This window comes from Lissotriton helveticus, chromosome 5_1 (genome assembly GCF_964261635.1).
Source record: "Lissotriton helveticus chromosome 5_1, aLisHel1.1, whole genome shotgun sequence".
NCBI lineage: Eukaryota > Metazoa > Chordata > Amphibia > Caudata > Salamandridae > Lissotriton > Lissotriton helveticus.
In genome coordinates this window covers 1365935766-1365958425 of record NC_136065.1, presented here as the reverse complement: position 1 = coordinate 1365958425, position 22660 = coordinate 1365935766, and the positions used below count along the sequence as shown (strand labels likewise).

At 46.0% G+C, this 22660-nt stretch overlaps 1 protein-coding gene across 1 annotated transcript in view; it reads left to right on the top strand.

Annotated features, from left to right (window-relative positions):
* Positions 1-17929: 17929 nt before the first annotated feature.
* ILRUN (inflammation and lipid regulator with UBA-like and NBR1-like domains) overlaps positions 17930-22660 on the top strand; it is a 248944-nt gene continuing 244213 nt past the window's right edge. Inside the window, exon 1 of the mRNA XM_078644266.1 lies at positions 17930-18349. Coding sequence (XP_078500392.1) covers positions 18192-18349 — 158 coding nt within the window. The 5' untranslated portion in view covers positions 17930-18191. The remainder of the gene's footprint in view (positions 18350-22660) is intronic.

Genomic DNA, 22660 nt, shown 5'->3' with positions numbered 1-22660 from the left:
CAGAGTATTGGGGGGGGGTGTTGTGCACGAGCGCTAGCGTCGCGGCGCCTAGCGACTTCATTTCATCCCTCTGTGGCATTGGAGCGCCTAGCGGCGCGAGGTAGCAGCGGTCGCTGACCGGGGGCAGACGGGCACCGAGAGGTACACTGTGGGCCTTCTATTGTTGTCCCGGCTGTTACCCATAGAGCGCGTCTCGCGCATGCGCATACGGCATCCCTTGTAGGCCGATGACGCTGGTAGGGTCCGGGTGGCTCTCGGCCGCGGCGTGCGCCTAAATGCGCTGAATTTGGGCTACCTTTTAGTAGGTTTTCAGTCGCGTTTGGGCTGCACGTCACGGCGCGAATCCCTAACTGACATTTATAGAGTTTTTGGTGCATTAACATACCGGTGGTCCCTCTGCTCTTGTGAAACGCCTGAAAAGGTTGTAAAATATTGAGGCCGGTGTTTAGAGTGCACACACGCTCTGTGTATCTGGATTGGGCATGGGTCCTTGACCCCTGTGACTACAGCTTTGCTGAGGGGGTTTGAACTTCGTTAAATTAAGTGTGCTGGCAGGGCTGACCTCCCCCTTGAACCTCCTTGTGGCTGGACAGTGTTCGTAGAGTAACTTCATTGAGGTGCAGTTTAGGCCAACCACCCCTGCAATGTCTGAGTGGGAGCAATATAATGAAGAATATGCTGAGGAGGAGGTATATGATGGACGGCAGGAGGCTGTCCTTGAGGACAATTTAGTCAACGCTTTGGACGCATCTGTACAGTCGTCCGTCAATAGGGCTATGGAAACTACAGTCCCACAGACAGTGCTGCAAGCCCTAGCTTCAGCCCTTCGTCCAATCAGAAAACAATTGGAGGGCTTTGCCAAGAGGCATGGCTATAGCAAACCACTAAAGAAAAAAGCGGAAGCATCCACTTCCAGTCAACCTTCAGTTGACACTGCCACATGGCCTCATGCACAGGCCCTAGCTACCCTACCAGACACGGCGGAACATTCCTATTCTGGCAGCAAGGCCAAGTCAAAACGTAAGGTCCATGCAGATGTGGACACTGACACTGACACGGACACTACCACAGGCACAGATACGGATACCTCGGAGGAGCAGCCTCCTCCGAAGAAGGCGCAGGTAGAGATTGCTCAGGTGAATACTCCTTTTACCTTCGATCCGTCAGACATCATGCACCCCAGGTCACAGGACTGGGTGCCACCTCCGGCGGTGGCAGCATATATACACGACAACCTTAGACGGAGCTTCCCCAGGGAAGTGAGAAACCGTCTTAAGTCGGAATGCCCTCGCCCGGACATCCCGGACAAGGTAGCGGAGACTCCAGAAATCGACGCAAGTCTCTTGACCTTCCTGAGGAAATTCTCGAAGGACCCCAAACGAGGTTTGGATAGGGCATGGTCAGGATGCCAAGACAAGATGTTGGATGCAATTGGACCTTTGGCGAAGATTTTGGAGATGGCTCTAGCGGCCAAAGAGAGTTCCTCTCCTGTGAACCCGGACGTCCTAGCTGGTTGGACCCAGCGAGCCATCTGCTTGCTGGGCAACGCGAATTGTGCCATTTCATCAGAAAGGAGAAAATCACTACTCATGAAAATGGAAAGTAATTTGACCGAGCTAGCGGATGCTGAGCCGGGTCCCCTAGCAGCGGGTCAATTATTTGAGGACAAATTTGTCAAGGATGTCTCCAAATATGTGGGGACTTTTACGGCGCTGGACAAGGCGCAGTCAGGCATTAAGAGAGCTCTCAGCCAGGGAGTTTTTAACAGGGCCGGACGAGGCGGGGGCCGCTCGTCGGGCCGTGGAGGTCCACCAGGTTCCCAAAGAGGCGACCTCGGCAGGGGCAGAAACGAGTACGATTCCCCCCGTGGTGGGACCTTCTACCCCTCCCGCAAGAGGTTCAACAGGGGTCGTTATCAATCGAGTAACAACAGAGGGACCTTCAAACACCAGCAGAACTCAGGTGAGAGTAGCAGATGTTTATCTTCTTCCATTGGGGGGACGGACACAACACTGCCTAGCACAGTGGCGGGAACTTACACAGGACGCATGGGTGTTACAAACAGTTCAAGGTTTTCACTTGGAGTTCTATTCTCGTCCTGTTCAATCGGAGCTTCCTGCAGGGCTACATTTTTCCCAACAAGATCTCAGTTTTATAGACGAAGAGATCACCGAGTTGCTGCAGAAACACGCCATAGCTCCGGTCCATCAAAGGCCTCGCGGCTTCTGCAGCAATATCTTTGTTATACAGAAGAAGGGAGGCGGAAACAGATTGGTTCTGAACCTCAGGGATTTCAAACAGTTTCTAACTTACAATCACTTCAACATGGAGGGCATCCATCTTTTGACAGATCTACTACAGGTAGGAGACTGGATGGTCCGGCTGGACCTGAAGGACGCTTATCTTTCTGTTCCAATTTTTCCCCCGCATCGCAGATATCTTCAATTCCGGTGGAAAGACCAATGGTACGAATATTTGGTTCTGCTTTTCGGGCTCTCCTCGGCGCCTTGGTGCTTCACCAAGGTGATGAAACCAGTGGTGGCATACCTCCGAGAACGGGGTATACGCCTCATAATCTATCTGGACGACATCCTGATAGTGGATCAGTGTCAGCAGACCCTTTTGCGACACCTCACTCTGACAACAACGTTGCTTCAAAATCTGGGATTCGTAATCAACACCAGGAAATCGGTTATGGTACCCACTCAAGTGATAGACTTCCTAGGTTTCACGATCGACTCCATAACAGCGCAGCTATGCCTCCCGAAGGACAAGCTGAAAGACCTGAAGAAGGAAATCAGGAGGCTGATGAACAGTCAGACAGTTTCGCTCAGGGCAATTGCCAGAGTAGTAGGAATATTGGCGTCATCTGTACAAGCAATATTCCCGGGCCCTCTGCATTACAGGGCCCTGCAACAGTTAAAGATCAGACATCTGCAGAAGGGGCTGTCGTACTCGGACAGTATCCCTCTCACACAAGAGGTGAGAACCGAACTGCAATGGTGGCTGGGACAAGTAGATGCCTGGAACGGCCGAGCTATCTTCGGCTCTCTCCCAGAAATTACGATAGAGTCGGACGCCAGCCGTTGGGGCTGGGGAGCTCGCTGCGGAGACATCTCCACAGGTGGCAGATGGTCCCCGGAGGAGCTTTCGCTTCACATAAATTGTTTAGAACTGCTCGCGGGGTCGTTCGCGGTGCGGACGTTGTCCCCGAGGCAGACATCGTGTTGTATCCTCCTGCGCCTGGACAATGTGTCAGCAGTGAGATACATCAACAAGTTGGGCGGCACGAGGTCGTCGATGCTTGTACAAATAGCCAAGGACTTCTGGCATTATTGTCTGGAGAACCAGATATCGATAATTGCGGAATATCTGCCGGGTCAGTCCAATCAGGTGGCGGACTGGAACTCGAGATACCTCAGGGACTACAGCGACTGGAAGTTGCTCCCGAAGGTGTTCCAATGGCTGCAGAAAATTTGGGGTCCGTTCAGGACGGACTTATTTGCATCCAGACTAACGTATCAGGTACCCAGATTCTTCAGCTGGAGACCGGATCCGGTGGCGCAAGCAACGGATGCATTTCTCCAGAATTGGTCGGAGGGGACGCAGTATGCTTTCCCACCCTTCCTGCTGATCCCGAGAGCGATGTCTCAAGTGATCAAGCAACGGGCGGAAGTAGTCATGGTGACCCCATGGTGGACGTCACAATCATGGTTCCCCAAACTAATGCAGTGGAGTTGCGAACGGCTCAGACTCCTCCCGGAAGCGGAGATGCTACTGCTGGGCCCTCATCAGGAACGGCATCCCTTGATAATGGAAGGCAGGCTCCAGCTGATGGCTTGGAGGCTTTCAGGGAACAGTGGCAACTGCCAGGCGTTTCGAGCAGGACTTGCGATTTCATCAAGCAGGCCTGGGCACCATCCACGAGGAAGCGATACTCCTCGGCCTGGAAGAACTGGATGGATTGGTGCATGGAACGACATCTGGATCCCGTTGGGGCAGACTTACCCCACGTGCTGAATTTCTTATCGCATAAGGCGTCCGAAGGTTTGGCGTATAGATCGGTCAATAATTTTAGGTCAGCCATATCATCAGGCCACGCTCAGCTGGATGGAAAACCAATAGGCATGCACCCAGTGGTGTGCAAATTACTTAAAGGAATTAGGGTGACTAACCCTCCTAAGCCCAAATACACGGGGTTGTGGGATGTGTCTTTGGTGTTAGATTTATTTAACAGATGGCCGGTAAACTCCCTTTTATCCAGAAAACAGTTGTCAGCTAAGTTGGCCATGTTACTCTGCCTCTCGGCATGCAGGAGGTCGTCGGACGTGCGGGCGCTGGAGGTTACAGGTAGAGTATTTACTCCGGAAGGAGTTTCTTTTTCTATTTCAGGACGCACCAAGACATTATCTCGTCATATTTCATATAATGCTTTTCAAGAGAATGACAAGTTATGTGTTGTTAAATGTTTGAAAACTTATGAGGAATGTACAGCGGCTAATAGACCGCAGGGCTGTTCTCAATTATTGATTGCCATACAAAAACCTTTTAAAGCAGTGGCAGCTGCCACCATTGCCAGGTGGCTTCGTTATGTCATGAAAGAAGCTGGTGTTGATGTCACCATTTTTGGGTGCTCATTCAGTCAGAGGAGCCATGGCGTCAAAGTAATTTATGTTAGGTTCCAGTATACAAGATATCATGCGTAGCGCAGATTGGTCGTCAGAATCGACCTTCAAAACGTATTATTATAAGCCGGTGGGGGATATTACCTCTGTTGTTTTTAATAAGCGTTAAACAAGCATAATCTGAAGCCTCCGGTCCTGCAATAGAATCACAACTTTGCTAGCATTCGCGACAAGAATTTGCAATTCTATTAAGGACACGGAGGCGAGGATTATCCCACCCGGCATGTTATGTATAAATGCTTGCCCACCCAGTGGTTATGGTGGTTACGGTCTCATATCCTTTATTGCAGGTTCAGATAAGAAAAACAACTGAACTGTTGTAAATAAAACAACGGTATTATTAAGCATTAGCTGAAGCCATAATGCATCAGTCCAAATATCTAGTATAGGGATTCCATTTTGTATTTCGAGTCCGCCATTTTTCATGCCCTACATTGCCATGTGCTCAATGTTCTGATTGTCCTACCTCTCTGCCAGTTACACTGTGGATTCTACCTAGCAACAGTTATTATTAGTCCTTCTTGAGAGTGTAGCGCATGCTCAGCAGAAGTAACAGTTGTTCCTTATTAGCATAGCCCTCCCATGTTCTAGAAATACTGTTAGCTCCACCCACTGATATATTTGGAAATGTCCTTACGTGGTTGTAACCTCTGTCTAAGCTGTAAACTGAACCCCTTCCACTGTGTATAAAAGGGGCCATGTGCTTGTATTCAGTGTGCTATTCTGTACAATACTGTAGAAGTGTTGTGGAGGTTGTATCACCACCTTTAAAGGTTTATTAAACTATGTTTTTGTATTTCCAGTTTCCTTGCCAACTTCATTTGTAAGTCTAAGGACTTTGTACACAGAAGGGCGGACCCTTTCGGTACCTTTGGGCCTTGCTGAGGCCTGAACTCATCAATTGGCGCCCGTCACGTGGGGCTCATCGGCGACTCGGAGGCTCGAAGGACTGGTCGTGATGAAGGAATGGAACTCTGCCGGGGAAGTGATCACTGCCAGCGGCGTCTTTAGTCCTGGCATCCTGAGGTATTTCTTCCTTCCTTCCGATCTGACCATCTGGGTGGCGCCGGTCTTCGACTGAGACCTCTTCTGTCGGTTTGCTGTGGATAAGCTGTTTGAGCAAATTGTGGAACTTGGCAAGTGGAATCTGGACGCTCGTGCTTGGTAAGGACCAATGTATGGTAATTACTGTGAGTGTTTATGGTAGTCAGTGATTAGCAAGGCAGTTTTAGGATACGCTTGCTGTGGCTTATGGATATGGATATGGATATGGAGATGTTTGGATGATCGATCATATTATGATTATGAAAATGGGTATATATGCGTTGCAACACATATAGGCAGGCAATGTGGAGATTTTTCTCCAACATATGGTTGTGAGCGGCGCAACGATTAAGTGCCATTTTTTTGTATAAAATTGCGTATTTCGCACTATTTCTAGCATGCCTGCTTTTAGCGCACTACGTAAGTGGTGCTGCTGTGGAAACCGGTTAAGTCTTGAAGAATCGCAGCCGGCTCCACCAGAAGGGACGCCGAATAGGGACATGTACATTAAGTTTGGTCTTTCACCTATAATGTACAGCACATTGTGGAGGAAGTATACCAAGAAGGATCCTGAGTTGAGATGGCCTTTGTATGGTTCGTTTGATGTGCGCAAAATTGAGTATGTGGAACAGTGCCTGTGTAAGCGCCGAGCGAGACAAGACATGTTTGAGAGTGTGCGAATGTGGGTGAAAGAAGTACGTGAGCGTGAGAAACGTGAACATGCGCTGTTTGAGAAAGAGCAGAGGAAGAATGTGCGTGAGAAGGCGCAAGAAATGAGACAACGTGAACAAAAAGAAGCGGAAGAAAAGCGGGAAAAGGAACGTAGATTGCAGATATCTGGCCAATATCCTATTCGACGGCCTCTTTATCCTGTCCTTAATAATTCTGGTGATGATTTTTCATTACTAGATCGTTCTCCGCCTCCGTATGCTGGCCCGTCTGCTCCGAAAGGGGAAGATGAGGATCCTGGATCATTTAAAGATAAGGTAGACACGCGGTCTAAGTTAACATCTGATCGTATGGCGGAGCTCCGACAAATTTCTTATCGTATTCTTAAGGGTACAATTCCTCTTGCTGAAATATTGTTGTCTCTTGAAAAATGGCCGGACAGGGAAAAAATTTATTTTCTTGAAACCTTTTCTGATGAAGTAGTCGGGGCTTTTCGAAAATATTCTCCTGTTCTTGAACCTGATGACATAATACAAGATAAGAAAGAATTGCGTAAAGGTCTCTTTTCTCCTTCCCAGGCAGCTGATGCAGTTCGGTTATTCGTATTGCGGGATGAGGCGTCTCGGTTACGAGAAGAAAAACGACAAAAGACGGCGGACGACAAAGAGACGGGTTTGAGTGGCGACGGGAAACAATCACCTATCTTTTCTTCAGATAAGGTCGATATTGTGCATGTTAAACCTATGCGAGAGGCAGCGCCTTTGTATGTTCCTCCTAAAGGAGCGGGTACTAGTTCAGATAAAGATTCAGCTGATGCCCGAGGGTATTTTATCTATAATTGGGTATATACTCCTTGGAATAGAGCGGATGTTATGGCCTTAAAGAAAGCGTTACCTGACCCACGGAAAAATCCTGCTGCCTTTTATGAGGAAGTTGAGGGGGCTTTGAATTCTTGTACTATGACATTAGCTGACATTGATTTATTCTTTGGTCTTATATTACCCCCTGACATGTGGAGATCAGTACGGAAAATTGATGATTTAGTGACGTTTAAAGCTAAATGGGAAGACATTGAGGAGGAGGACAGAGCTAGGAAACCTGTGCAGAAACCACCCCAGCTCATTCTAGACCTCCCTGCTGCCATTTTGATTAAATTGAAGACGATTATCCCCCTAAAAAGATTGACTGGACTATGTTAGCATCTTGCAAGCAAAAGACAGATGAATCAGTTTCTGACTTCTTTACGCGATTTGAAGAAACTTTTCACGATTTCAGTGGTCAGTCTCTGACGGATGACACGGGTCGACATCTGTTTGTAGACAAATATGTTTCGAATTTATTACCGGGAGTAGCAGCTCGGTTGAAAGCGAGTGAAAGCTCCTGGACGACTTCGACTCCGGCATCCCTCCTGACAATGGCTCAGTATTACGAGCGTCAGGAATTAGAAGCAAAAAGTAATGAAGATAAGAAATCTAAGGATTTGAAAACAAAAGTTATGTTAGCACAAGTGTATGGACCACCCCAGAGAGGAAATAATAGAGGTGGTCGGGGTTTTTATGATTCTACATATAACCGCACAGACTTGGCTAAAGATCAATGTGCATATTGTAAGCAACGAGGCCACTGGGCCAATGAGTGTCCTTTAGCGCGAGAACACAGGGCTATGGGACGGGGTAGAGGTTTTGGGAGAAATCGTGGGGGTTTCTCTAGACCACGAGGTAACCTAAATGACAGGGCTAGATTCGAATCTAGGGAGCAACAACAAGGAGGGTCTAATACCTTTGATAGACAAAATCAGTATCAGATGTCTGACTATGTGCACCCCGAAAGTCATGATTCCCAATATGCATAGGATTGCGTAGGATGGGGGTAGGAATCAGTTGAAGTACCAGTAGATCAGAGGGGTCCTTATGTTACAGCACATGTTTTGGGTTCTACTGATCAGTTTCTGGTTGATACAGGGGCTACTCGTAGCGCTTTGTCTAAACAATTGGTTCCGAGGGCTCCCCTGTCTGGCTTAACGATCACATCTGTAGGGTTCGATGGATCACCTTCTCTTAGCCCATTATCCCAACCCCTTGCATTTCATGTCGACAAATTTACAGCACCATGTCCATTCTTGCTTTCCTCAAACACGCCTGACAACATTGTGGGTCTAGACATGCTGAAACATTTTAGAGCCACAATCCGCTGCTCCCCTGAAGGAGTACGCGTGATTTTAAATGACAATTACCCTGCAAAAGAGAGAGTGTGTATGGTCGCTGAAAGTGCTGCATTAGCCTCTTTACCTCACACGTTGTGGGCTACTTCAGACACTGATGTGGGACAGATGGTCATTCCCCCGGTTCGCATTAGTGTAAAGGAGGGAGCTGTGTTGCCACGCCTGCCTCAATATAGGATTTCACAGGAGGGTGAGGAGGCGCTCATACAGATTGTGCAGGATCTCATTCGAGTGGGGGTGGTGGAAGAAGTCCCATACAATGTTTGTAACAGTCCTATTTTACCAATCTTGAAGAAAGACACTGATACTAGGGTATATCGATTTATTATTGATTTGAGGGAGGTGAACAAGATAGTGGTGCCCCAATACCCTGTTGTTTCTGACATCACGACACTCCTTACCTTGGTCCCACCAACAGCGACAACATTCTCGGTTGTCGACCTGAAGAACGCCTTCTTTTCGATCCCTATTCACCCTGATAGCCGTTACCTTTTCGGCTTCACTTTGAATAATCGATCGTATAGATTTTGTAGAATTCCACAGGGCTATACTGAGAGCCCTAGTATCTACAGTCAGGCATTGAAAAGACAGTTGGATTCCTTTGTCTTGCTTGAGGGGGTAGTGCTTATTCAATATGTCGACGATATTTTGTTGGCTGCTGACACCCCTGAGCAATGTGAGACTTGTACGTTGTCCTTGCTTTCCTTTTTGGCTTCTCACAATCATAAGGTATCTAAGAAGAAATTGCAATTCTGTAGACCTAAGGTGACCTACCTAGGCCACCTTTTGTCTAAGGAGGGGCGTGCACTTACATCAGATCGTATCCAAGCCATCCTGGACACACCAACACCTTCTACACAGAAAGATGTTCGAGCATTTTTGGGTCTTACGTCCTTTTGTAGGCAGTGGATACTGGGGTTTTCACATATAGTCAAACCACTGTTAGCGCTATTGACAAAAGACACTCCAATTCCCCTTCCTTGGACAGATGAATGTGAAAACGCTTTCCAACAGTTACGTCAGGCCCTTTGTTCAGCACCAGTGTTAGGCACTCCTGATTACACGAAACTTTTCACATTATATGTACATGAGAGAGATGGATGTGCGTCATCTGTGTTAGTACAGATGCATGGGGACAGGCAGCGTCCGTGTGCATATTTCTCGGCATTGCTCGATCCTGTCGCTCGGGCATTGCCGGGGTGTTTTCGTTCGGTCGCAGCGACAGCTGTTTCAATACGTCAGAGTGAGGGAATAGTGTTATCTCACAAGCTGTTAGTGTTGGTTCCCCATGCTGTTGACGCCCTTTTGAATCAAACAAAGACGCAGCATTTAACAAGTGCCCGTCTGACCGGATATGAACTAACGTTGCTGGCTCCCCATATCACATTGAGGAGATGTGCTACGTTAAATCCAGCAACATTGTTACCATTCCTGACGACTCAGCCTGAGTCACAAGAAGCACATGATTGTATTTTTGTGACTGAGGAACAGACAAAGGGTCGTATCGATCTCCAGGATACGCCTTTCTCAGATGTAGATGGAGAATTATGGGTGGATGGCTCCTGCCTGAAGCTACCGGATGGTACGACTTCGGCAGCATATGCCATCACTACTTTGTATACCATCGTGGAAACAGCACGCATACCACAGAAATCAGCCCAGGCAGCGGAGCTGATAGCATTGACACGAGCATGTGAGCTTAGTGCAGAGTTGTGTGTGAATATTTATACAGATAGCCGCTATGCTTTCGGAGTAGCGCACGACTTTGGCCTGCTCTGGAAGGAAAGAGGTTTTCTGACATCACACGGAACACAAATTATGTATGGAGAATTGGTGCACAATCTTTTGACTGCCCTGACATTTCCTAAAAAGATAGCTATAGTGAAATGCAGTGCACATAAGAAAGTTATTGACAAAGTAGGGCAAGGAAATGCTTTCGCTGACCAAGTAGCACGAGAAACTGCAATGAGACCTGACTCCACTTCAATGTATGTTGTGAAGTCACAAGCAGAACGATGGCATGATGCTAGGAAAGAAGTGAGGGAAATACAGAGATTTGCTTCTGATAAAGAACGAGAGCAATGGTCTGAAAATGGAGAACTGGATGATGAAGGTTGTTGGCGCAACAAACAAATGGATAGGTGGAAGTTGCCCACAGCTTTTGTCCAACCTATGGTTCAAATGGCACATGGGCTAGCACATGTTGGAGCTTCAGCGATTGTGAAATTGCTTGCGCAAGTTTGGGAGCATCCAGAGATTGCTAGCACGGCCAAGAGAGTGGTACAGACCTGTATGATCTGTCTTAAATACAACCCAGGGAAAGGAACACGGACTCCAGCAGGAGGATTTGAAATACCTACTGCACCTTTTGAAGTCCTGCAAATGGACTATATCCAACTTGAACGCTGTAATAATCTAAAGTACGTCTTGGTGGTGGTGTGTGCTTTCAGTAAATGGATTGAAGCCTACCCTACTAAGGACAATACTGCAATGACTACAGCAAAGGTGCTACTGAAGGAGTTCTTCCCTAGGTATGGTGTTTGTAGACTATTATGGAGTGATAACGGGCCTCATTTTATAGCAGACGTTATCAAGTACGTTCTGAGAGGTCTGGGGATAAAACAGAAGTTTCATGCAGTGTTCCATCCACAGTCGGCTGGCTTGGTGGAACGCTACAATGGAACACTGAAGCTTAAACTAGCAAAGATCCAGGCTTCCACTTCTCTGACTTGGCCCGACGCTTTGCCTTTGGCATTGTTGTCAATAAGATCAGTACCACACTCCCGAACCGGCCTTACACCGTATGAAGTGGTGTTTGGTCGTCCCATGAATATTTGGGGAGTGCCCAAACCAAGTTCCGTATATGATGTACCTTGTGTATTGATGAATGACTATCTGGCACAATTAACTGATAACTTGGTTTCTATTCATCAACAGGTTCGAGAAGCACTCCCTGACCGGTCCACAGGTGAGGGTCATAGTCTCTGACCCGGTGACTTCGTCCTCATCAAGGCGTTCGAGAGGACGAGTGGCCTGGAGCCCCGATGGTGCGGTCCCGAGCAGGTTCTGCTCGCAACAAGAACGGCCGTCCGAGTGACCAACCGGAAGAACTGGATTCACTCCCTTCATTGTCGCAGAGTGCAACCCGGATTGGTGGAGCCTGCCGTGTTGACTGACCATCGAGAAATCCTGACTACAGAGAAAGGCCCTGCTGTGGTACCTGATGAGCAAGAGGAGTTCTTCCCGGACCCGACGACTTCTGGAGTAAGAAAATACAACCTTCGACCCAGGAAGAAGTTTGCTGCTGTTTAGACTGCTGTCAGAACGGCCTCTCGGTTGGTGCAACGGAGAGCCGATGAGGCAAGGGGGGGGGGGATCAGCCTTGCATTAGAGTAGTGACACCCGTCTTGGCCCGTTGGTGAAGAAAACAACAGCCGCCTTGGGGGAAGAGTTCTGAAGCCTTTTTTTTAGTTTCAGGAAGATTTGCGAGACATTTGTTCAATATGGAGAGAAAGAAAGTGATCTGCGCCTTTGGATTTATTGCTAGTGTAGCAGTTGTTGCCATTATCACGTGGTTTGTTGAGGATGTAATTCCTGCCCGTGATCTATATGTGGTTTCTACACCGGTGCCAGAGGAGCATTTCTTTTATACGCTCCCCTATCAGGAATCAAAACACCGCTTGTCCTTTGTAAATAACACCTTCATTCAGATGCTACATCATACCCACACTGCTACAAATGAAACAAATTGCTGGATATGTGGTATGATGCCAGCGCACCAGAAGAAGGGGGGAACACCGTTTATACCTCTCCCTTTCTCTCATAATGGTTCTTGTCGTGCCTGGTATACTCTTCTATTTGCCACAAGAAAGCCTGCTGTTGGAAGATTACTTTTTAGACTAAACAAAGAATGTCACCAGAATAAAGAAGGCTATCCACAAGCCAATGGAACTATATGGGAGTGGGAAGAATATCGACCGGACAATGAGTCTACTCCCTACATTTTTACGAACACTAGAGACACTGTCGAAAGTGAAAAATTTGTGATCTCAGTTGCACAAGCACAAGCGGACTTATGCGTACAAAGTGTTGGGTACATCCCTGTAGGTGTTAGTGATTGTATTAAAGTCTTAAATATAGATGGTCTGAATAATAGCACATTTTTAGCATCCCATAATACATATTTTGTATGCGGTAATAGAGGATATTATCGATTACCAGCTGGCTGGTCAGGAGTATGCTATGTATCGTTTTTATTACCACCAGTGTTTTTAGCACCTGCCACTTATCATAAAAACTTGAAATTGTTGAATAATGCCACTGTGAATAGATACAAACGTACTTTATCTATCGATGATGTGGACCAGACCGACACTAGTTTGCAGCAATATGTAGATTTTAACCTAGGTTTATTCTTCTTTGTTGGAGCTGCCCTAAACAGTAGAAAGATAAGAAGATTAACTAGAGTTGTAGAGGCAGTGACCAACCAAACTGCTGCAGCACTAGGAAACGTAACTGAAGAGTTGCAAATTACTAGAATTGTTGCCCTGCAAAACAGAATGGTGTTAGATATCATATTAGCAGAAAAGGGAGGAGCTTGTAGACTTATTGGAAGTAGCTGTTGTGTCTTCATCCCAGACAACTCGCCTTCTGTTTATAATGCCATAAATAAACTGCATAAAATAGCTGCTGACATACATGTAGATAATGGTACATGGACCTTCTCTAGTTGGTTTTGGACCTTATTTACTACATGGGGTTGGAAGATCCTCACTGGCCTTTGTATAATAGTAGTAATTCTTTTCACTTGCTGTATGTGTATTCAATGTGGTCCTATGATATGTTCTCTTTGCATTACCTCTTGTATACCCAATAAGAAAGCTGTTTCCGAAGCTGCTTATCAAAAGAGTCTAACTAAAGAGATTTCTAACATTATGAGCATTGACATTCAAGATGAGTTTGATGACTACCCTATGAAATGGAATGGCTTCAGCTAACGCTGAAAGGGTCGTCTGTTGTAAATAAAACAACGGTATTATTAAGCATTAGCTGAAGCCATAATGCATCAGTCCAAATATCTAGTATAGGGATTCCATTTTGTATTTCGAGTCCGCCATTTTTCATGCCCTACATTGCCATGTGCTCAATGTTCTGATTGTCCTACCTCTCTGCCAGTTACACTGTGGATTCTACCTAGCAACAGTTATTATTAGTCCTTCTTGAGAGTGTAGCGCATGCTCAGCAGAAGTAACAGTTATTCCTTATTAGCATAGCCCTCCCATGTTCTAGAAATACTGTTAGCTCCACCCACTGATATATTTGGAAATGTCCTTCCGTGGTTGTAACCTCTGTCTAAGCTGTAAACTGAACCCCTTCCACTGTGTATAAAAGGGGCCATGTGCTTGTATTCAGTGTGCTACTCTGTACAATACTGTAGAAGTGTTGTGGAGGTTGTATCACCACCTTTAAAGGTTTATTAAACTATGTTTTTGTATTTCCAGTTTCCTTGCCAACTTCATTTGTAAGTCTAAGGACTTTGTACACAGAAGGGCGGACCCTTTCGGTACCTTTGGGCCTTGCTGAGACCTGAACTCATCAGAACGTCGAAGACTGCCAGGATATTACGCCTGAAAAGTTTATGTTCTTCCACGTTGGAGAAGTTACCAAGTTATCCAAGTTGTTGTTGGAGCTGTTCGCCTTAAAGAAAGAGGAAGATGGCGGCAGGCAGAGGCCTCTTATGGACTAAGGGGGCGTGCCTATGTGCTATTCATCATGGGATGTGTAGTTGTTTAACGTTTAAGAATGAAAAGCAAGCATTTTCATTGGCTGCTGTGAGCTTCAGTAAAGATTGAGAAGCATAATCCTCGCCTCCGTGTCCTTAATAGAATTGCAAATTCTTGTCGCGAATGCTAGCAAATTTGTGATTGTGTTCTGGAAGAGGTTATCTGAGTGGTGCCCCACCTTTTCGAGAGGTGCTCTTTAAAACCTATTTTGGCGTGGTAGGCATACACTATTTCCCCCCATTTCCAAGGGGGTCTCTGGTGCACAATGGTGCAATATTTCCCATGATAAAGTTAGCAAAAAGCATGTCTTATCTTGGAAATAGGGTATTAGAACCGGGTGAAAGTAATAGAGGGACTAGGGTGTGAGAAGGAGTGCAACTAGGCCTAGGTGGGTAGTGGCAGGGGTAGCATCTCTGGTAAAGAAAAAATGTAATTAAGGAGGGAGGGAAGCATTGAAGAAGGAAAAGAAGGGGAGTGTAGAATAGGTTCCTCCCTATAATTAATGTATGTATGTGATCCTGAACAAGCACAGAGAAGGGACTATTTTTCAACAAAAATGGCTTTCATCAGAATGAGATCGACATCATGGGAATACCATTCATTAAAAAAAAATACAGAAGAAACATGTTCTTGGCGAAAGATTCGGGAGGTTACCACCTGGTGCAGATGATGAGGGAGGCAGGGCGGAGCCGGAGCCGGGCGGTCGTGATCCGTCTCGGCTCCAGGCTCCAGCGCTGCTCGGGAGCTTGGTTTGGCGGTTCCCCAGTGGCCTGGGGGCTGTTTTCGGCACGCCTCGGAAGCGGAAGGTGCAGGGCACCTGCGGGGCTGCTCCGATCGCCCCTGGTGCCGCTGAAGCGGCTGGATCTGCGAGGAGACGCGAGGAGAGGACGGCCGCGGGCACAATGGCGGCCGGAGCCCTGATGAGAGCGCCGATGACTTCAACCCTCAGTGGGAGGTATGCTTGACGGGCGAAGTTTGAGGGACGCAGGGGCTGCCTCTAGTTGAGGATAGTCTCGGGGGGCCTCTGTAGCGGCAAGACACCGGGGGCGGCCCCGTCACAATCTGCCTTCCCACGCCTGCCTGACCTTAAAATGGCGGCCGGGTGTGACATGCAACTATCGGTCGGCGCCTCTACTTGACCATCTGGCCCCAGCGCTTACTGCCTCTCCCATAGGCGACCCCGCAAGCTCTCTCTGTGTCTCATACCTGAGGGGGTGAGCCCTCCTCAAGGATCCTTGGCGGTGACCCTCGCCTGCATCCACCTCTGCATCTATGATCTACCGGACATTTGCAGTACCTTATTGTGAGGTGCCCACCCGACGACAACAACCCGGGAGGTAGGGTCGCTGGCTGCTCGCTGATTCCTAGCGGAGCCTCCCGCTAACATATCTTACCAACAGCGTCAACATGACCTTCACCACCTGGCGCAAGCTCACCCCCACCGAGCGGGCTGACCGCAAGCTCTCCAAGATGGCGACGCGCCTGCAGCTGGCCTCCAGCTTCATCTTCCACCTGGACTCCCACCTTCTCTCCTGGACTTCTTGACTTCTTGTTCTGTCCTGGCCGACACCTTGCTGCTGTTTTCGGACAGTTCTTTCTGGACTCTAGCCCTCCTTCCATTCCGTCGCCCTTTAACCCCTTATCCCCGTGGATGATTCTCAAATGTTTTCTCCCTTTTCTGCTTTCCCTTCTCTCCTTACCCTTGCATCCCTCCCACCCTCCCTTTGTGCTGTGACTGCATCCACACTTTTGGAACTCTGCTCTGTGATTTATTGAAATAACTCTAATCACTGGTAAATGCAGTAGACTCTTAGAGTATATCCATTCATTTCCCCTCCCTATGTATATAGGGATAACTCCAATCACTAGTATATGCAGTAGACCTTTGTACTCTCTACCATTCCTATGTGACCCTTAGAGTATATCCAGTCATATCCCTTCCTATGTATATAGAGATAACTCTAATGACTAGTATCCTATGTGACTTTTAGAGTATATCCATGTGTATCCCCTCCCTATGTATATAGAGATAACTCTAACGACTAGTCGCCTATGTGTCTGTTAGAATATATCCATGTGTATCCCTTCCCTATGTATATAGAGATAGCTCTAATCACTAGAATATGTAGTAGTCCGCATTGCTCTCTACCCTGCCTATGTGACTTTTAGAGTATATCCAGTCTTACCCCTTCCCTATGTATATAGAGATAACTCTAATCACTAGTATATGCAGGAGTCCGCTGTGCTTTCTACCATTCCTATGTGACTCTTAGAGTATATCCATGTGTATCCCTCCCTAAGTAGATAGAGATATCACTAGTATATGCCTAGATTTTATCCATTTGTACCTCCTCCCTGTGTGACTTTATCTCTTGTACATTTGCAATTTTTTGTTTGTACCTTTTTATAACGCATGTAATCCTAAATCTTTCTATAACGCATGTAATCCTCAATCCGTATGTTTTCAACTGGTTCTTATGTAAGTCAACAATTTGCAAATTCCTTTTGTACCGTCAGTCATTATGTTTGAAACTGGGTCCTATGTAAAGCGCTCTGACACCTTCGGGTAAAGTTCGCGCTATATAAAATCGCATAAATAAATAAATAAAATAAATAAATGATATAGCTACCTCAGCCCATGTAACACTGCCAGTTGACACACAGAGAACAAATAGCTTTCAAATATGTCATAGGGACGAGGAAGGCGAGGACCACAAAACGTTGTCCCTGCTTCTACTGCAACGTCACCCATGCGTTCAATGTATCTAGCACCACAGTAGGTGAGAGTTATTGAGTTCACGCAAGCCCCCTCTGCAATTCCATGACTCTTGACAGCTATCCCGATACACTCCTCATAAATCTGTCACAGTGAAAGCTACAGGGTTGCAGGCTTAAGGTAAGCCACTTCGTATTAAGCACTGGGCTTGTCTGGCCGTCTATATATAATACGCGAAATTATTTTTTAAAGCGATATAACATTGTACTCGTATCTCAGTCCATCTTCTCTTTCCTGTTGCCATCCTGCCTACTGAAACCAACAGCGAATGAAAGCGCCGGCTGGAACTCTAAGAAACAAACAACGGACACTAACGGTGCCACATGGAGTTAGAGAACATTTAACGACCATCTCGGAAAATAAAATATTCACTATTTGTCGAGCCAAGTGAGACAATAATATATAAAGAACATGTAATAATATTCAATTGAATTTTTAACATTGTGTTTTTTTCTGTTTGTTGCAAAATAAATATTTTAAGGAAGTATATTTTATTGCAACAATAAGCTCACCAGTTGAGACCTTTTTTGTCATTTTCTATCAAATGAGCCGAATTCAATTACAATAAATTCTAATATTGCGGGGAATTTTTATCACAAATATTTCATTCTTATGGACCCTAAATACTCTCGTTTTAAGGTGGAAATCTATATACAGACTTTAGATCGGATGAGGTTGCGCTAGGCCGGCTGTATAGTCTTTTTTCTGTTTCTTCAATGTTCTCAAAAGTAAAGACGTCACTTAACGTTGTGACAGCGGTGTGACAGCTGGGGGCACGAGCGGTGGAACTAGCGCGAGCCGACCTCGGGGCGTGCTGTCTCCTCGAAATCTGCGCCTGCTCGGTGGCTTTTGCCCGGCTATCGCGCATGCGCAATGGATGGTGGCCCCGAAGCCACGCTTGCGCAGTGTGTCTACTCGCTGATGAATCTCTGAGGCAGGGGGGAAGGCCTCTGGCCTACACAGCAGGATCAGACCGGGGACTGTAGTGGGCGGCTGGTCCGGCCCCGGCTGCCATGGAGGGGATGGACGTGGACCTAGACCCCGAGCTGATGCAAAAGTTTAGTTGCCTCGGGACCACGGACAAGGACGTACTGATAGGAGAGTTCCAGCGGCTACTTGGCTTCCAATTAAACCCAGCCGGGTGCGCCTTCTTCCTGGATATGACCAACTGGTGAGGCCTGGGGAAGAGGGTGGAGGGGAGGGCAGCAGACCCTGGAGCCACTAATGCAAAGGCAAGTAGCGTAGAACCAAGTGAAAGGCAAATTATGGAATACATTGAATGAGAGCTTTTCACACACAGTCCCAGGACCTTCCAGTTCAAATCGGCCATGAGGAAGCAACCGACGAAGACCTCAGGGAGGTATAGCAGTACAGTCTGGCCCGGTATGCTGTCTTCCTTTACATGGCCAATTGCTGAGCCCCAAAAGAGAGACAGAATCCCAAGGGGTCTAGCGCAACCGTTCGGTACATGGGAGGTTGGTGGGGTGCAGGTGAAGCAATCATTTATGTAAGATAGATGCATTAGAGCAGACCTAGTAGGTGCTCATTTGAGCAAAGTATAAAAGTTACCATTAACAATTATAGATATTGATATGACAATCGGAGTTAGTTGGCTAGTAGACGGGGGAGAGATCTACAGACAGCAGCTTCCATCTTATTCTTGCTGCGGGATTACCTTCCTTATATTGGCAAATACTGGTGGACGCAAAGAAGGAGGAAGAAAGTGATACTGAGTGTTTTTTGCTCCCCTCGAACGCTGCATGCTTTTAAAGTTGAGATGGCAACATAACTAAGGTGCTTAAAAACTATTTCAGAGAAACTAGGCAGTAGTGGATTTCATTACGCATTAGGCAAATGATCCAATTTTGTGTGTGGTAAAAATAAGGTTTTCAGAACTGTTCTGGTGTCCATGGTCCTGTGCGCTGCTGACTGAAACAAGCTGCAAGATAACTCCTTAATCTCGACGAGCCTTTCACCATAAACCTTTTCAGTGACTGCCCCAATTTAGCTATATCATTTATAAGACACTGTGCATTGCTTATTGAACCATCCATTACAGAAGACTACTTTTCCTGCAGGGTGAACTCTGTATCTGCCAACAAACTGTGCTTTGCTCTTGAGTGGCCTCGTTCTGTAACATCACTTAAAACATTGTTTTAAGCCTTGCATTGGGCCAAGTTCCAATTCTTTTCAGATGGCTAAGATTTAGTTTACCATACCCGATAGAATAACAATAGTTGGCAACACTCTCTGGAAAGCATTAAACATTTGATTCTCACGCATGTAATTCTATGACCAGGATCACTCTAAACAATTGTTTTTATTGGCAAGCATCTGTTCTCACGTATCTGCAACTCTTCAGTGCCTAGCATTATCAATCAGTTTGCCTCACTGTGTATAGAGCAATTCTCTGAACCTCACACACTTCACCCAGCGCCTTCCATTTTGCCTTGACTTTACTCACACCCTACCAACCATGCACTGTATGAAGGGTACCTAAGATCCTTAAATAGATTGGAACTTCTCTGCCTCAATAGGAGTATTAAGCATGTTGCACATTTTACATTACTTGACCCAGTTCACGTTTTCCACAATCTGGAATTTCTTTTTGACCACAAAATTGGTCCTAAATGTTCTTATGACTCGTGGTGTTCAAGACTGCAGGGGCCTTCAAATGACCAGATGCATTACTTTCTTTTATACTATAAAGGTAGGTACTTCACTATGAGTATTTGTTCTTACTATAATTCAAAAGAACAGGGTTTCAGACGTGGGGGAAATTCTGGGCGCACTACTCGGTAAACGTACAATGAATGCTTGAAGCATAAGGTGCGTGCAGATGAGAGGTAAATCCCTGTAACCCCTCACAATGTGTTTTGAGGACACATTAAGTAACAGAAAAGCAAGATTCTGCAGCACACTTATAGAAAAAATTCAAATACAGGTGATGTCTCAATGGACATATAGTTCAAAGTTCATAAGCGAGAAAAGTAGTCCATCATAGTATTGTTCTTTCTTTTATTGTTCATACATGAGCCAGCCGACACGTGTTTCGTCGCAAGAAATCACAATGTTTCCGCGACTCCTCAGGGCTGTAGGTGGATGGTATATGACTACAGGTCGCGGTGCCGGTGATAATTCCGACCCGGCTCCGCTCAAGACCGGGTAGTGATGGAGATCCGAAAAGGATTACACCAGTATGGATCTTGAATTTCTCCAGAAATTACGTTGTAGAAAAAACTAGCTATCGGTATTATTCTTTGGTTATTAATGATGGTCACTTGGTAGTTGTATTTAAAACGTGAAAACAGTATAGACTTGCCTGGAGATGAGTCCCCGGAGTGCGGGGATAATACAGCGTCCACTCTTTCCAGTGCGCGTTTCTGTTCCGGGTGACGCTGTATTATCCCCGCACTCCGGGGACTCATCTCCAGGCAAGTCTATACTGTTTTCACGTTTTAAATACAACTACCAAGTGACCATCATTAATATCCAAAGAATAATACCGATAGCTAGCTTTTTCTACAACATCATTTCTGGGTGACCCCGGAACAGAAACGCGCACTGGAAAGAGTAGACGCTGTATTATCCCCGCACTCCGGGGACTCATCTCCAGGCAAGTCTATACTGTTTCACGTTTTAAATACAACTACCAAGTGACCATCATTAATATCCAAAGAATAATACCGATAGCTAGTTTTTTCTACAACGTAATTTCTGGAGAAATTCAAGATCCATACTGGTGTAATCCTTTTCGGATCTCCATCACTACCCGGTCTTGAGCGGAGCCGGGTCGGAATTATCACCGGCACCGCGACCTGTAGTCATATACCATCCACCTACAGCCCTGAGGAGTCGCGGAAACATTGTGATTTCTTGCGACGAAACACGTGTCGGCTGGCTCATGTATGAACAATAAAAGAAAGAACAATACTATGATGGACTACTTTTCTCGCTTATGAACTTTGAACTATATGTCCATTGAGACATCACCTGTATTTGAATTTTTTCTATAAGTGTGCTGCAGAATCTTGCTTATTTGTTCTTACTAGCTTGTACTATGAAAGACCCGCTACACAGTCCTCTTATACTTTCTAGCGGCTACATAACATTCAAAGCAGTGCTATGTTGGTCTACATTGTTAAACTTGGTAACGAAGTTAAGTTGTTCTTTCACAGATTTTTTTAGATAAAGCTGGACTGTGTACTACACATGAAGTATTTTGGTGAAATGATCCTTAATTCCTGGAGAGTTTGGTTTGTAACTGCAACCTAATGACAGCTTTGCAATCCACAAATGCCACCTTCCTGATCTCTAGATACATGAAAATTGCTTGGGTTTATTCATGCTTTTTCTTTAAGGACTAAACGTGGTACGTCTTTCATGGAGCTTTTTGAGATGCATACTGCTTCTAGATCTACCCAAAGCTAATATGTGGTTTACTTGTTGGCCCATGGGTTTGGCACCACACACACCAAATGGAGAGCATCTTGACCCAAAATTCTCAGCAGTTGGAGCAAATTATTTAATGAAATTACTGCAGCGTGGACTGGACTGCCTGCAAGCTGAAACTGGGAGACAAAATCCTTATACTTTTTGGTATTGGTATTTACTTCCGAACTATGCCATGCACTTTTGAAGTCTGGATGAGGGATTTTCTTCCCCCACTGAAGGGTATAGGATCTACAACGTTTGTGGATGGTTAAGAATTGAATGAAATTGAAACATCGTTCTCATATAAGTTAGTTTTTACAGTAGGACTATATAAGCATCTTAGTTAATTGTTTTAGGATCCCACACCGCAGTCATACAGAAGAAATTTAAGTGACAATCAGCGAAGGAAATACCAAATTTAGGTTTAGGCATCACAGGCACTTCAAAGTAAGCTTGAGATGGTAAAATATGAAGAGTTCGGATGACAGACTTAAGAAAGCTCAGATGCCCTACATGCAGATGCAAAGCATTTTCTTGGTTAAAGAACGCCGAGGTGTGTTTGCATCGAGAAGATAGCATTTTGGTTCTGTAATAATTGGCAGACTCAGTGTGCTTAAGTTTTTTGCTCTTGAATTTCTATTTCTGTGGTGACCCCCTTGTATACCATGTTCATGAAACCACTGGGTGCAACCAGAAAGAAGCATGTCAAGAGGGAGTTTGCATGCTAGTGGCAGGAGACGACCCTCCGTTAAAACAGACTTTGCCTCTTGAACTTAAGGGGTAAGTCCCTTCTCCATGGTACCTTGCACTGCAGTAGTGCCTGAAAAAGGGGCTGCAGGTCATGGGAAAGGGAATGTATTGTGGCCGTTGTAGATGCTTCTTTATGCTTTCCTTCATCATCTTGCTTATAGGATTTATGTGAGGACTGCCGTCTGCCAAAAGGTGCTTTGAAGCTGCTTTTTAGGTGGAATGAATTTCATTCAGATTGCGTACACACACATTTTTTAGTTTCAGAATAATGAAAGGCTGGTGCTGCAGCTGGTGCATT